The 16,173-nt window shown below is 32.8% G+C and overlaps 1 protein-coding gene across 3 annotated transcripts in view; it reads left to right on the forward strand.

Annotated features, from left to right (window-relative positions):
- VMP1 (vacuole membrane protein 1) overlaps positions 1 to 16,173 on the forward strand; it is a 105,756-nt gene that overhangs the window by 20,864 nt on the left and 68,719 nt on the right. For all 3 annotated transcript variants that reach the window (XM_010990439.3, XM_010990440.3, XM_010990441.3), the window contains exons 2-5: positions 944 to 1,045; positions 2,925 to 3,060; positions 4,121 to 4,211; positions 5,578 to 5,688. In XM_010990439.3, coding sequence (XP_010988741.1) covers positions 970 to 1,045; positions 2,925 to 3,060; positions 4,121 to 4,211; positions 5,578 to 5,688 — 414 coding nt within the window. In that variant the 5' untranslated portion in view covers positions 944 to 969. The remainder of the gene's footprint in view (positions 1 to 943; positions 1,046 to 2,924; positions 3,061 to 4,120; positions 4,212 to 5,577; positions 5,689 to 16,173) is intronic.

The raw sequence follows: 16,173 nt of genomic DNA on the forward strand, positions 1-16,173 counted from the left end.
TTATTTTCCTTTATGAGGCATACCTTTTGGGAATAGTAATTATGGTCAGAATTTTAGTCAGGGAATGAAGTAGCTCAAACTAATGAACTGTAGGAAGATTGAACTTATGACCACATCATATTCTAATCAGCTGAATGTAAGTCTAGCAGGACTCGGCACAAGCAGAGGACTCAGCACTGAGACTTTATTGAAGTGATATGCTTTCTGAGTAGAAAGATTTGTTTTACTAACATCTGAGTGATATAGGCACAGGTAATCCGTGTTTTTGTGTAGAATAATTATGTCAGCACAATTTATATGTTGTAATACAGGGACTTAAAGTAAAAATTTACACCTATACTTGTAATGTGAAGCATGCTATAAAGAGTACCTTTAATATACATTAAACATTTAAAATTTTCATCTTCTATGCCCATATCATTAATTTTTTAGATAGAATTGTTGCATGAATAAAATTGACCTTGCATCTGTATGTTAGCATTTTTGACATATTTGGTAATATCAATTTTTTTCTAATGCTAGAAGGACTGAAAAATTGGTTAAATTTGAGTAGATAATGTGTATGATATTAAATTATGAATCAGAATGACTCTAGATCTTATAGGTTATCAATATTTGAAGGTACTAGTACTTAATATCCTTCTGTGGACAAACTACCCCCAAATTTTAATCTGGAAAATTGTTGGAATAACTGTTTGGAAAAGGTTTACAACAACATGGCTTTTATATTTTAAAATGGCTTTTATGTTTTTACTACTTCTGTTACAGTTTCTATACAAATTATTAAATCTTGATTATAAAAGAGAAATTTAAGGTGTAAATACATTATTGAAACAGCCCGGGTGGTAGTACTGCCATGTTGTTTCTGTATTCAGCGTTATTCAGTTGTAAATGCAGAGCAGAAGTATGTAACGTATCCCTGGACTTTATTTTGTTTTATTAGCTCCTCAAGAGTTACTGATCTATGAAATGGCAGAGAATGGAAAAAATTGTGACCAGAGACGTGTAGCAATGAACAAGGAACAATATAATGGAAACTTCACAGGTGAAGTATGGTGGTTTAGAGGGAGAAGATCTATGGGTTATCCTTTTCATTGGAGTAAAATAGAAATAGATTATATATAATATTTATTATCTTTTGTTAATGAAATAATATATAAAATACAAGATATGTAAAATTCATATGTATCTTGTAAAAGATTAGTTATCATTTGTTTACTCTTCATAGTAAATTAAATTATGGGTATACAGGGCCTATAAGTGGTTTTCCACAGTGATAGCAGAGGCGGCCTGGCCATAGTTACATCAGCAGTGTTCTAGGTACAAGGTAAATATTTATTGCACCACAAGATTAAGAAGTAATAATTTGGCTTTATTTGGTGCTCAGTTTTATCATGCTATTTTATAACTTTAGAATTAGATTATAAATTTACTTATTATGATAATCCTAATTATGTAATTATTCAAAAAGTCAGAATGTGCTTATTGTGGATTTATTTTTAAATTTTAGTTTAAGGCAAATTTATCTTTTAACTGAATTTGGAATTTGTGGTAAATTTCAGTATATTTGTCTCTTATTCATACATTTACCCGGAAAATTATAGCTTTCATTTCTATAGAGGATTTAAGTAGGAACTTTGCTTTATATGTTCAAAGGAAAAGGAAAAGTTTTCCTTTTCTGTTCATTGTAGTAGTTTTCTTTTTAACTTCTAAATCATTTGGCATCTCAAACACATTGCAAATAATACTTCGGCATAGCAATATTATATCATAGAAATTTTCTTGCATTGGAAGAACCACAAGCTATCTGAAATAGTAGTTTCCACTTGTTTGATTACCACATTGCCTTGCAGAACACATTTTGCAAAATTTTTGACTTTTGGGTTACTTTAGCTGTCAGAAGTTTTGCATCATTTTACGAAGAGTTTCAGGATTCAGAGATAGGCATTGCATATATCATAGTCTCTTCCCATTAGGAGCTTATGCATGTTATTTTTTCTTACCTTTCTTTTAGCAAGCACATACATTTATATATTCTTTCCCTCCTGCCCACTCCCTTGGAATTTAAAATTAATGTTAGTATGGCACACTTATTCTTCTGTACCATGGTGTGTGTTTGTTTAGGGTTTTTTCCTTAATATTTCCTAGAGATTGTACATGAAGATCTTATTCTTTATTACGGCTGCTTAGTATTCCATTGTCTGAGTGTATCATATTTTAATCACTCCTCTGTCCTCTATTCATAAATTTAAGTTGTTTATAATCTTTTACTAGAACAAATAACACTGCATTGAATAAACTTGTACAAAAGTCATTTCCCCTTATACCTAATTATTCTTAGAAATGGAATTATTGGGTATATGCATTTGTAATTTCAAGAGATGATGCTTAGAGAGTTATCATTACTACTAATAATAACTAACCTTAATTGCATGTATACATTCTTATATTAACTCAGTTATCTTTATAAAACCCTAAAAAGTAAGTACTATTTTTATCTTTGTTTTATCTTTGTTTTAAAGAAGAGAAAACTAAGGCATAGAAAGGTTAGCTAACTTGCCCAAGGTCACCTGACCAGTAGATGGCAAAGCCAGGATTTGAAACCAAATAGTTTGCCTTCACGTTTTGAGCTCTAAACCAGTTTGCTCTATGATACGATGCTAAACTGCCCTTCTTAGAAAGTGGGCTAATTTAGTATTTCAGTAATGTACGAGAGAAACTTGTGTCCTGATGACAAAATCATTGCAAAAATAAAGAGTAGAACAGCAGGGCCTAGCCTAGACTTGTCACAATGTGAACAACATTATTTGTTTTTTGAGGTTTATATGCAGTCCTTCAAATGTGGAATGGGGAGGTAAGTGAATTTTGAAAGTGATTGGGAAAAGTGAGCATTCTGTTTTAACCTCTGCCCTGATCTTTTTCAGATCCCTCTTCACTGAGTGAAAAGAAAAGGAGGGATCGGGAAGAAAGGCAGAATATTGTCCTGTGGAGACAGCCACTCGTTACCTTGCAGTATTTTTCTCTGGAATTCCTAGTAATCTTGAAGGAATGGACCTCAAAGTAAAGAGTCTTCCATTACTTTTTATATAAACCTAATTTACTAATTTTAGAAATCTTCAACAATCTCCTCCCTGCTCTGTCAAAATGGATTAATTACATTTAGAATGTCATAGAAACATTTATTTTCCTTTCTCTGTATAGTTCGAAGAAAACTAGGTTAGGGGAACATATTTCTATTTGCTCACTGGATTATTACAATTGACCGCTTTCTCATGTTGATTCTTCTATGTAAAGGAGAACACTGAAAATGAGAAGTTGTTTTCTTCTGGCTTGACCTGCAGGAGAAATCAGACCTGTGTGCATTAAATACACTGATTCTTTAGTAGGTCAAGGTTCAGGATACGTGGCACTTTTACTGATAGTTTGAACCAGTGAAAGAGGACTCTGCCATGGAAATTGTGTTCTATCTTGAAATTTAGTACTTGTACCTGTTTCAGATAAAGAGCAAGTTGAACTTTTATTTGCCTTAATCATTTTCTGGCTTACCTTTCCAAGTTATCTGTGACAATATTTTAACATTTTTATTGTACTTAGAGTTTATAAAACGTTTTCTAACATTTTCCAGCTCATTTGACCCTTAAAGGAATTCTGTGAAGAAGGTAAAACAAGTATATGATCATTATGATTTTTTATTGCTGTTGTTGGATCATTCTGATTTTAAAAATAAGAAACAGGATCAGATAGATTGAGTGTCTTACTCAAAGCACAATACTTAACGAACTCTGATCCAGGTCCTCTGACTATAGGCCAGTGCTCTTTCCATTGTGTTATAATGCCTGTCCCAATTAGAAGTTAGGGTATATACAAGATCAGTCTTTGGATAAGGGAAAGGCTATGATGGGGTGTCTAATAAGAAACTAGATTCTATACCCATGTACCTTCTATTGACCCCCTTCTTCACCAAGAGACCATAGTGCTTAAGAACAAAAGACCTTCAATCCAGAAAGAACCACTTCTGTAACCAAGCTAAATAACCTGCTTCATCAGGAAGTTGTTTTGAGAGTGATGAATCCTGAAAATGAGACTGACATATTTCATTTTTAAAAAATTTGTTTTCAAGATTATGGCATCGTCAGAGCATTGTGGTGTCTTTTTTACTGCTGCTTGCTGTGCTTACAGCTACGTATTATGTTGAAGGATCACATCAAAAGGTAAGAGGTTCAGCACCTCTGTTCCTATTCTTGTATCCTTCCTAATCCCAAACAGTTTCAAAATGGGCCTGTTGTGCATTTCGTAGAATTTTTATCCTCAACATTTTTAGGCTTGGTTGATTTTTTTTTTAATTTATCTCTTAATTAGTATCTTGATGTCTTAGTTTTAAGACCAACTAGTAAAAACTATTCTTGTCGTAGTTCATGGATGCTCAGCATTTATATTTGGTATCTATCATTCCTTTTTACCTTTAAGGATTTAAATGTAACTTTCCTGATGCTGTTTGGTCAAAACAGCATGAATCCTTTCATCACTACCGAAGTCTTCATATTTCCTGTAACACTCCTATTATCTATCCAAACTGATATACTCATCCTAGATTGAAGGTTTGGTTTTATATGTATAAAATGGGAAGTTCATTTGCCTATAATCTGTAAGGAAAGCATAACTGAAGGGAAAATAGAACATTTTATTAATGACTTTTGTTAAAATAGCAAAAGGTTAATGTGTTCTAATAGGACGTGGTTCTAAAATGGTATTACTTCATATTTTAAAGCAGTTTATCTCTAAATGCATCAAAATGTTGATTGTCTCTGAGGGGGGTAGAGATTACAGGTGATTGTTATTTTTAGCTTTATGCTTTCATGTATTTCTAGTTGTCTAATAACCATATTGTTTGTAAAATTGGAAAATGATAAATGTCATTAAAAATGGGGGGAGGGAAGCAATTTAATCTCAGAGACATTCTTAAAGTTTTAAATGCATTTAAATATTTTAAAGAAATCTGTGTGTGCTATCAAGAGTGCAGGGAACTGGCTTGAATTTACTTGCCAATGTGAAAATCTAGACTCTAACGTCTGTAAATCTTCCAAGTCCGTATCCCAGTGGACTTCAGTTTACTCTTGTTTGAAAAGCGTCTTGGTCTTCAATATACAAAAATAATTTTATTCCCGTTTTTGCCTTGGATAAACAAGAATACAGTCTGGTCTCAAACATTATATAAATAACTGCTCTTACCAGTATATATTATTACGCTTTTTTAAACAAAGTTTTTGTAACTTTTAAGTATCTTAAAAATTTTTATTCTCATAGTTATCAGTAATTTGCGTTTTTCCTATAAATGTTGTTATAATAGGATTTTTTTTAAATGTAGAAATTAGCTTTTTTCCTATTAGAATAACTTTTTTGCTATCTCTGCTACTACGTGTTAGAGGAAATAAGCCTCTTCATGGAGCTTTTAACCTTAATGCTTTCTTCCCATTGGAAACTTAATTGGTTTGTTTTATTTGGATTGTAGTTGATAAATACCACATTTCTGTTTAAGAATTCTGATTTTGTTTTCACCTCATCCCTTTTGTTTTTCAGTATGTGCAACGTATAGAGAAACAGTTCCTTTTGTATGCCTACTGGATAGGCTTAGGAATTTTGTCTTCTGTTGGGCTTGGTACAGGGCTGCACACCTTTCTGCTTTATCTGGTAAGAATGACTTTTAATAAGCAAGGCTGAAAGAGATTATGTTTTAATTCATTCTTTTACTTCAGAAGTTAAAATTCTAAGTTTTGTATTTGAATACCTTTGTGTTTCATATGCATGCTAATCTTCTGGTCAGTGCTTTAAGTTTGATTTGGAATTCTGTTTTGTTTTTCCTGTTGGTTTGAGGATTTAAAATGAAAAGGGAGGAAAAACCTTTAGGCAAATGAGATTGTTTACTTATATTAATTCAGCCAGGAAATGTTTTTTCCTTCCAGAGCTTGGAGTAATGATTCTCTTGCTTATGCAATGGTCATTTTAATAGTTGAAGTTATTTAAATGTATAAAATTCCATGTAAGGCTTAGAATTAATTTGGACAGTTTATTTTCTCTGTTAATCAACAAATGAGAGTGTCTTCCCTCGCATCTTCAAACATCGTGTACATACCTGGATAGTTATTTTGATATTCTTATTGAATGTAATTGATGAAATATTACATATGTAGAACTAATGCTTTCTTAAACCCTTTAAAATCAAAGTATAAAATGTACCCTTCCTAAAAAATACTTTTTTACTTAGTTGAAATTAGAGAGAAAAGATAGATTTTCCTTTAGACATTGACAGATATACTGAAATAATAGCAAATCTAGGACTAGGGGTGACAAGCAAGACATGTAGGGCATAGAATTTACGTAGGCACTTCTGGGGTCATGTGAGTGTGGAGTTGATAAGTGAATGCCTCCTTAAATTTTGTGCCCTGGATGCCTCTCGTGTCACTCTCTTCCTGCCTCTGACTAATATATTGAAAACAATTTCATACTTGAAAACAACTTGACCTTGATGGAGAAAAACAGCTGAAAAGTTGTCACAGCAGTACTGATTGTGGAATAAAGTTCAACAATGCAAACACTTCCACTCTGTGCTTCAGTGAGTTCATCTGAAGCAGGTGTAATAAATATTAAGATATGATTATTCAAAGGGTTTCTTTATTAATGGTTTGAAGAATAATTTAAGAATTAATCTGTAGTACACAACTTCTCCAAGATTATGGGACTTTTTCTAAAGTGGTTGCAGTGGCTGTGGCTTGGGATGAAACAAGACAGATTTTGGGGAAATTTTATTGCTTTAGTATGGGGAAGAAGGAGCCAAAGAACTGCTGGTTTTTGAAATGAGAAAATGTTGATTCCATTAGCTGAATAGAAACCTGTTAAATATTCACTTGTTCTTTCAGAGCATAGTATATATTCTGAAAAGAGAAATTTAAAGAGATACTGTAATTATGTTGCAAGGTAGATGAGAGCTTCACCTGATCCTGGTGGGTTGCTGGTGCCAGAGGCTGGATAGAGAGAAAGGGGAGATTTGTGAAGGACTAAGAACACTTTCTTTTCCTTTCTTTTTTTAATTAGTAGGCTTTGTTTTTCAGACCTGTTTTAGGTTTATATGAAAATTGAACTGAAAGGATAGAGTCCCATATACCTTTACACATGTACAGACGCACACAGAGAGTTTACCCTATTTTTTTAAATCTTAGGCATAAATGATGTATAACATTATATTAGTTTCAGGTGTACAAACATGATAGTTCCCTCTATTATTAGTATTTAAAGTTTCTACATGTCTTCATGGCTTGATACCTCATTTCTTTTTATTACTGAATAGCATTCCAGTTTCTGGACTTAACCACCACAGTTTGTTTATCCATTGACTTACTGAAGGACATCATGTTTATTTCCAGGTTATGACAATTATGAATAAAGCTGCTACAAACATTCATGTGCAAGTTTTGTGTGTGTGTGTGTGTTTGTGTATGCATTCAACTCTTTTGGGTAAATACCTAGGTACAGGATTCGTGTATGTTAATTGCTGATATATAGGAAAGCAACTGACTTGTGTATTGATGTTGTATTCAGCAACCTTGCTATAATCACTTAATAGTTTCAGGACTTTGTTGTTGATTTCTATGTAGAAAATCATCTCATCTGGAGGTAGCTTTATTTCTTCCTTTTCACTCTGTATACCCCTTCATTGTTTTTTTTTTTCATTGTCTTATTGCATTAGCCAGGTCTTCCAGTATGATACTGGATAGTAGTGGTGAGAGGGACATCCTGCCTTGTTCCCAACCTTAGTGGAAAAGTCTCTAGTTTCTCACCGTTAGGTATCATGTTAGCTGTAGGTTTTTGTAGATGTTCTTTATCAAGTTAATGAAGCTGACTTCTCGTCCTAGTTTGCTGCAAGTATTTTTTTCCTGAGAGTTTTTAATCATGAATCGTTATTGATTTGTGTCAAAAGAACACTTTTTTAGACAATAGTGATCAAAAATGGATAAAAGGCTAATATAGCAAGCAAATTCAGTACATAAAGCCTTGGAGAGCAATAAATATGTTAATATTAAAAAGAAATATAAAGAGAGACCCAGCATATCCCATTTCCACTTGACCATATTATCTTTAGTTCTTTGATATTTTAGTTTAGACACAAGATTCCTTCCAGGATTCCCTAGGTGTAACAGGAAGAATGAAGAAAAACAAACATTTACCAAAAAAAACATTTTCAGAGAGCTCAAGCAAAAGGAAAATAAAAGATGTCACTGATCTTTTATTTTTCAATTGCCTTGTTGGGATGGAAGTCAGACTACAAGAAATTAACTACTTCTGTTGCTAATAAATACAACAGACATTATCATCATCATTGTCATCAGAGTAATACTAGCTGAAGTCAATTCTGTTGTTTCTTATCCATATTTGGTGCTCATTTTTGTGGTATCTATACCTGCGGGGAGATGTTGCATCCTCAGCCTGTTGAACTGCAGCCATATGGTTTGCTTTGACCAGTGAAATCTGAGCATAAGTGGTAGGTGTTGCTTCCTGGCAGAAGCTTCAAGCTTTTGTCGTACTGTCTTTCACCTGAAGCCTGAGTCTCTGGCTTTGATGAGCAGATTCCTTTTGCTAGCCTCTGATGGATATACAGAGTAAGGGAGAAATAAACTTTGTGATTTTAAGCGACTGAGATTTTAGGATTGTTTGTTCTTACAACCTGTCCTGACTGATAGACTAGCTAACCTTTATTGACTATTACGCTCTGTGCTCAGCACTTTACATGAATTATCTCATGTAGTCCTCCCAGGAGCAAAGGTAGTCAGCAACCAATAGTGTAGCAAAGGTGTAGTAAAAAATATCAGGGAGTATAGACCATGCATTTGTGAACTTTGGCAAATAGAGAATAGAGAAAAATAGCCAGGAAACCAGAGGCAAAGCAGAATCAAATAAAGGATTAAGAATTTGATCTGTATTATTATTTAAGAAGCTAGTTGAAATAATTTATGGTTAGATTTTTAAATCTTAACATTTTCTTGGTGATAGATGGTTGATAGAGTCATCCTTACAGATCACCATTCCTTTTGTTTTATATTTGCAATGTGCTTGTGTCTAGAAAGTTCTAATTATACCTCCTTTCCTTTATGAGCCTTTACATAATCGTCAGCTAGGGAGATGTGACATTAACATTCTCATGTCATACATTTTTGTGCTGATAGTACAGGCACCTTTTCCATATACATATAATTCCTTAGTCAAGAAAACAAATGACCATATTAAAAGAGTGATCTGGTCAGAAATATAACCCTTCTTTTAACAATAATTTGCAGCAAAACAGTTAAAAAAGAAACTGAGTTTAACAGAGGGAGAATTAATTCATTCTTGATCATGGTTCTCTTTACTGGAAATCATGACTTCAAAGTGAAACAGAAAAATTTTTCCTGCATAGACAAAATTTCTCAATTAGATTCTTCCCAGTATGGAAGTTAACCTCTTTTGGAAATATCATTCAGTTAATTATATCTCATTATACAACTAAATGGTGATCTAGAAATGTTACTATATTTCCTAAAATATTAGATATCTATGTATTTACCTTTAAAATGAAAAAGTTATCTTGATTTTTAAGTTTATCAGTCAATAATTCCATTTATATTTTTAGATACAAGTGAAAAGTTATGACTTTATGTAGATGTCCTGGAAATTCTCATAACTTCTTTAAACATTAGAAGTAAAAAGTTATTTGGTCCACACTCAATTTAGTGAAAATCAATAGGGAAAATGATTAGTTTGGTCTCATATCAAATTTTGTAAATTCGTTTGAGAACGGTAGAAATCTAGTAGTTTGCCGAGGACAGATACGTAGCCACAAAGGAAAAGTAAGATACTGTTTACACAGGAATAGTGCTGCTAACCCAAGAGGAAGCGATGAAGGGAAAAGTGAACGGTTTCCTTCTGAAGGCTCAAGGGGAGCTCTTGGGCCTCTCAGTTAGTTGGTTTGTTCCATTAGTATTAATAGTCAACAAATGGGCTTTAGGAGCTCTGTTAATTTCCTGAATGGTGTACGTGTTATGTGTCTTTGTAAATATGCGTCTTTTGGGCAAAAAGGACCTGTAGTATTAGATTCTCCAAAGACTCTGTAACCCATAAAAGGTTAAGAACCACTCTTCTAGGACTTTTTTTTCTTAGTATGTCTATATTAGTTTGCCACTAGGTGGCATTCATTGCTGATACAGCCAATATACTGGACTATATTTGCAGGTTCTATTCTGGATAAATATGAAACCCTCAAATAGCTCTCCTTAGGTTCTATTATTTACCTGTATTTCTATTATTCTATTCTATTCTATTCTTTCTCTCTATATTATTTATCTGTACTTATGACTATATAATGCCAGTACTTTAATGTACTTTAATCCATAATCAGTGTGTTCACGTAAATTTGAGAATTTTGGCAGAGCATTAGAAGCTACAAAGGAGAGCAAATGGAAATTTTAGAATTTAAAAAAAATAGTAACTGAAGTTAAGAACTCAATTAATGAACTTCAGTAGACAACAGCTAAGAGAGAGGTAATAAACTGCAAAATAGGTCAGAGAGAAATATCCAGAAAAAAAAGGAGCGATGGAGAAAAAAAACATACTATCTTCAGAAGAACTCATTTGCCATCATTGATTTTGCTGAGAAGTCAGATGACTGTGGAATGGTATCTTCAAAGGGCTAAAAGAAAATAACTACCAACAGAAGATTCTGTACTCAAAGTGTCCCTTGACCGATATAAAATAAAGATATTTTCAGAAAAACAGAAACAGTTTGTCACCATTAAACATGCTCTAAAGGAAGTATAAAAAATATTCTTTGAATAGAAGGAAAGTGATTCAGGATTGAAGCTTAGAGATTTGGGAATGAATAAAGATTAAGGAAAGGGTAGATATATGGGTAAATTTAAATTGGTTGACATTAGAAGCAGTAATGATGGAGGGAGGGAGTAGCTCAAGTGGTAGAGCTCATGCTTAGCATGCATGAGGTCCTGGGTTCAATCACCAGTACCTCCATTAAAAAAAAAATTCAGTAAACCTAATTACCACCTCCTCAAGAAAAAAAAATTTTTTTAAAGCAACAGTAATTATGTTTTGAGAGATTCGAAATAGAATTAGAATACATCATATACAAATCATGTGGAATAATTGAAATTAAATTATTCTAAAATCTTTGCATTGCTCTGGAAAATGTAAAATATTGATTTATATAAGACTTCAAATAAAGATTTCTATTATAATCTTCAGGGTAAGCAGTACAAGAATATACAACTATTTAACTAATGGGCACAGGTGAAAATCAAGTTATTTTTAAAAAGTCAAGCCAATAGAGGGAAAGAAAGGAGGCCAAAGGAACACAGAACAGGCAGGATAAGTAGTAAGCCTTTGATGGTAGATTTAAATTCAAATATATCAATAATTATATAAATGTAAGTAGAATAAATGTTCCTTCCAATTATCCAAATAAATATTAAGAAATTCAACTATTTGCTATATCCAATCTACATACCTAAAATATGAATACACAGAAAGATTAATAGTAAAAGGATGGGAAAAAATGAGCCATTCAGTGTCAACAAAGAAGAAGCTCACGTAGTTATATTGAAATCAAAGTAGAATATGAGGCAATAATTGTTAATACATAGTGTTCATTGTTAGATTCAATTCACAAGAAAGGAATAACACTTCTAAATTTGTATTTAATAATATATACTCAACGTATAAAGAGCAAAATTTGACAAAACTAAAAGAGAATGAGATAACTTCCACAAACTTGGAGAGTTAATAGGTAAGTATAACATAGATCAAAATACGTGTAACAGTTGTATTTCTGTATAGTACAGTAAACACTTAGAGAATGAACATTTTTAGAAGCACCATTTGTCATAACATTTTTAAAAGCAAACATCTAGGGATAAATCTAACAAGAAGTGTGCCTGGCCTCCACGTAAAACTGTAAAATATTATTGGAAGCAAAAAGATCTAGGTAAAAGAAATGATATATTATGTCAAACCTACTCTGAGTAAGTATTTTTGTGGAAATTGACAAAGTGATTGAAAAAAATTTTTATCACAGCAGCTTTGTAGTAAGTCTTGACAACCAATATTATATATCTCTCGGGTGTTTCTGTTTCTTGATCTAGATAGCAGATACCTGTCTGAAATAATTTATTAGGATTCTTGCGTTATATACTTTTCTATATGTACTATACTTAAGTAAATACTCTCATTTTAGAACATCTGCTCTTTTGTTTTAGAATTTTATAGTCATTTTTGGGTAAATATACCTGAAAATAATATCTGTTGTAGTTATTTTAAATGGGCATCTAACTACTTCCTAAAATTGGAAATGTTACGTTTAGATAACATTCGTTTTTCTGAGACTTTTTTCAAACTAGAGCTGGTATATCCTCTTTTTTATTTCCCCAGTAAATAAAACTGTATCTACTCTCGGCTTTATAAATCAACATTTTAATATGCTCTTTGCATTAAATTTACTTAAGATAACAGGCACAATGAATGGCTTAAATGTGGTTGTAATTTTTTAATGTATGCAAACATGCTTATGATCTCTGATGTATCTGTGTAGTAAGTATGTTATATTTTGATATAAGGAAAGAATCATTATTATATAATGGATTAGAAATAGCATTTGTAAACTGCTTTTCTTCTTTTTATTTCTTATGCAGGCACTTTTTTGTTCCTTTGTTGAATGTCTTATTTCATGAGCAAATTTTGCCTGGCAAATAGTGCAGGTTTACTGAGTTCATCCATTTACTTTATTTGTGTTTTTTATAAGTAGATCAGATGCATAGAAGATTCTGTGGCTAGCAGATTTTTCTAAGATCACACCTTATAAGCCCTCTTCTCTTGGATACTAATTTCCTGAAATCCATTAACAAATTTGTTTTAGTCTTAGCAAGCATGTAGTGGGTTTCCTTTCAGAAGATCCGAAACACAAGTTATCCAGGAATGCTTATTTACTAGTGGAAATTATGCCCAGAGTAAAAACAGTAAGTTAATGAAGGGAACATGACTGCTGTTAACCTCTTTGATGCATCTCTGTGTTTGGATGTGGCAAATTTTTCACCTTAATAATGAGTTGACCCAAGGCAAGACAGCCCAGGGGCACCACTTTTTCTGTAAAGAGGCCAGATAGTAAATATTTTAGGCTTTGCGGGTCATACAGTCTCTCTTGCAGCTCCTCAGATGTGTCACGGTAATAAGGAAGCATCCAAGGGCAGAGTATAAAAGAATGAATGTGACTGTTTTCTAATCAGCCTTTATTCACAAAAACAGGTAGCAGACTGGATTTGATCCGCAAGCTATAGTTTGCGAACTCTTGCTCTAACTCATGGGATGACAGTAGTATACCAGAGAAGCGTATCGAGCTTGGGAGTCTTAGTGAGCTAGCCACCTTCCAAGATTTTTACATGACATGTTATCCATTTGATTCCTCCATTTGCCAAAAAAGGATTGTCACTTCCCTTTTCCAGGTCAGAATATTAGACGTAACATGGTGTTTTAGAAGAGAATATAGTTATGTGAGTCTAGAAAACCATCAAGGTAAAAAAAAAATTTTTTTCTTTTTTTTCATAAAGAGAAAAATGGAAGAATTTCTTCCAAATGAGCTGCCCGATGAAGGCAAGATTTAGTTCTAATTTCACGTTTAAACCATTGATGGATGTGATTATTAAATGCCATTTTTTTCAACACTGTATTCATTTTGAGAAATAAATAATTTATGGATTACATCTATATTGTTGCAAACAATTGGTAGAAGTGATAGGGTTGTTTCAGTAGCTACCTTAGAATTATTTCCCGTTACTAGAAAATATGATTCATAATTTTATAAACAACCAGGTTACAAAGACAGGAATTTTGATACTTGATAATGAGAAATGTATCTCAGACATGCTCCTCACATGCATGTACATTGTTATTCATCAATTTATAAGGGAGAAGATTTAAGAGCCATTTGTAAACTGTACGCGCCATCAGTGATTCATAAAGTCTGCCCTATATAACAGTAACAAAGAGAATGAGCCCTTTGGCAAGAATTTACAAATAATGTGATATATGAAGTTTTTGACACTAGGTGGAGTGGTTTCCTGGAGAAAGGCTTAAAAAAACTGATACTCCTTTCAAATAAGCCCAGCTCTTAGACAAAGAACTCTGAGAACAAAAACTATCAACAATCATTTAAAAATTTTTAAAGATACTTAAATATTGAACTATAAATAGAAAACGGACTATATTTTATAGATAACTTTTCTCTTTGGCATGTGTCTTAGTCATTGAATTCCCTCGCCTTTGGAAATCAAAATGGGAGGGATTTTCACAGGTTGAAATCATTGGAACTGTCTGTCCTCTCTTGATGTGGTTTGGATGTAGAAAAGTTTGGGAACTATTCAGTTAAACTGTAAAATAAATCAAGTTTTTAAAGAAGGCATAACATCAAAGCATTATTATCTGAATGGTATTTATAAGTCATTTGTTTAATGTGACCATTTTAATAGAAAAAAATTTGGCTCTTTGTTATAAAATAAATACAAGAAAAGTTAGTCATGAGATATTCGTCTCTGTAAGATTTAAACTTTCTGCTGTAAAGTTTAGGGTTATTTCATCAGTAAAATGGGGTTAAAAATTGTGTGTCTTTTAAAATGTGACATCTTGATTACTATCAAATATTTATAGAACATCTCTGTATATAGCACCCTGTTTCCTTTAATGAACAAGTACTTTATAGTATCTATATAGTACTTTATAGTACTATTTTATATGTATATAAAGCTCTTTCTTACACTTTTTGACGCTTGGCTATTTATTGCCTAAAGTAAATGTTACTTGGAAAACTGTATGTACATGGATTGAAATGAAATGGCGAAGTACTTTCAGTAAGAGAAGTATTGGAGCAATTGTTTAATACCATGAGGTGGAATAATTCTTTTGAAAATTGTTAGCCACCCCCTTCACTTTTTTTCTGCTTGACTTCTGATTATTGCTCCATTGCTTACCTGTCTATTCCTCTGTAAGACAAAAACAGGAAGAAATTGCCAAAAGTCAGTTTCTAGTGTGACTTGATCTTGATCTATATAGGTACAATGACTCTGACTATAAGCATGCAGTGACTCAGGGCTTTTGCGGGAAGACCAACAGGCCTTTCTTAGAAAAGGTCTGTTTGCCCTTTTTTTTGATGAGGGTACAGTCAGCTCTTCTCCTGTCTTTCCCCCAAGGAATGACTCATGTATTAACTCTTAAGAGCATCACATCAAAAGTAGAACCCAAGGTCTCCAGGACATAGGGCTGGGTTTTCACCACCCAGAAGGGTATGAAGAGACTGGCTGACTTCCTGCCCTAAAGTCCCTATTTATTAATGTCTACTTAAATGAACGCTAAGAAGATTCAGTTTACGCAAAATCTGTTCTCTTGGATATATATTTTAAATAATTTATAATAACCTTTTTTAAAGCTGTCTTTATAAATGTGTAGTCCATTTCTCCTGAACACTTAAATCAACTCAGTGATCAAAATTGCATAGGTTTAGAGAAGAAAAGTGCAGTATTGTTTTTATTTACAGATTGATTTAAGTAAACATGACTCTGAAGACAGTTCCTTATAACTTGAAGCATGAACTACAGAGTTTACACCTTTTTGTTTTGGTTATTTTATACTTATCATAACACTTTTAGTATATAAATATGTAACTTCATACATTGCTCTGTTACCTAGGTTGTGCAGGCATTATTATTATTAGCTTTTCATCAAATAAGGAATATGAGATAGAAGTCTGATCACATCTAATAAGTTACTGACAGATTTAGAAAACTAAAATCTGCATTAACTAATGGCTGGTACTACTGCCTTTTTACGTACTATACTGCATTTTATAGGGAGAGATGGGGCGAAGGTCTTTGTTTGTAAACTGGGGACCTTCTTCACAAAAAGAATATAAGCACTAGTTAAATTTCTCGGTGCCCATTTGGAATCAACAGTTTTATGCTCCAGCCTTCTAGAATTATTTGTTGTACACCATAACCTTAGGTAAGTTTTTTTCTGGCTATGATGAGAAAAGCAATGATTAAAAGAATTTGAAGAGGAGAATTCCTGTTTGCAAGAGCATTTCTAAAGTCCCCTAAA

Source organism: Camelus dromedarius, chromosome 16 (genome assembly GCF_036321535.1).
Source record: "Camelus dromedarius isolate mCamDro1 chromosome 16, mCamDro1.pat, whole genome shotgun sequence".
NCBI lineage: Eukaryota > Metazoa > Chordata > Mammalia > Artiodactyla > Camelidae > Camelus > Camelus dromedarius.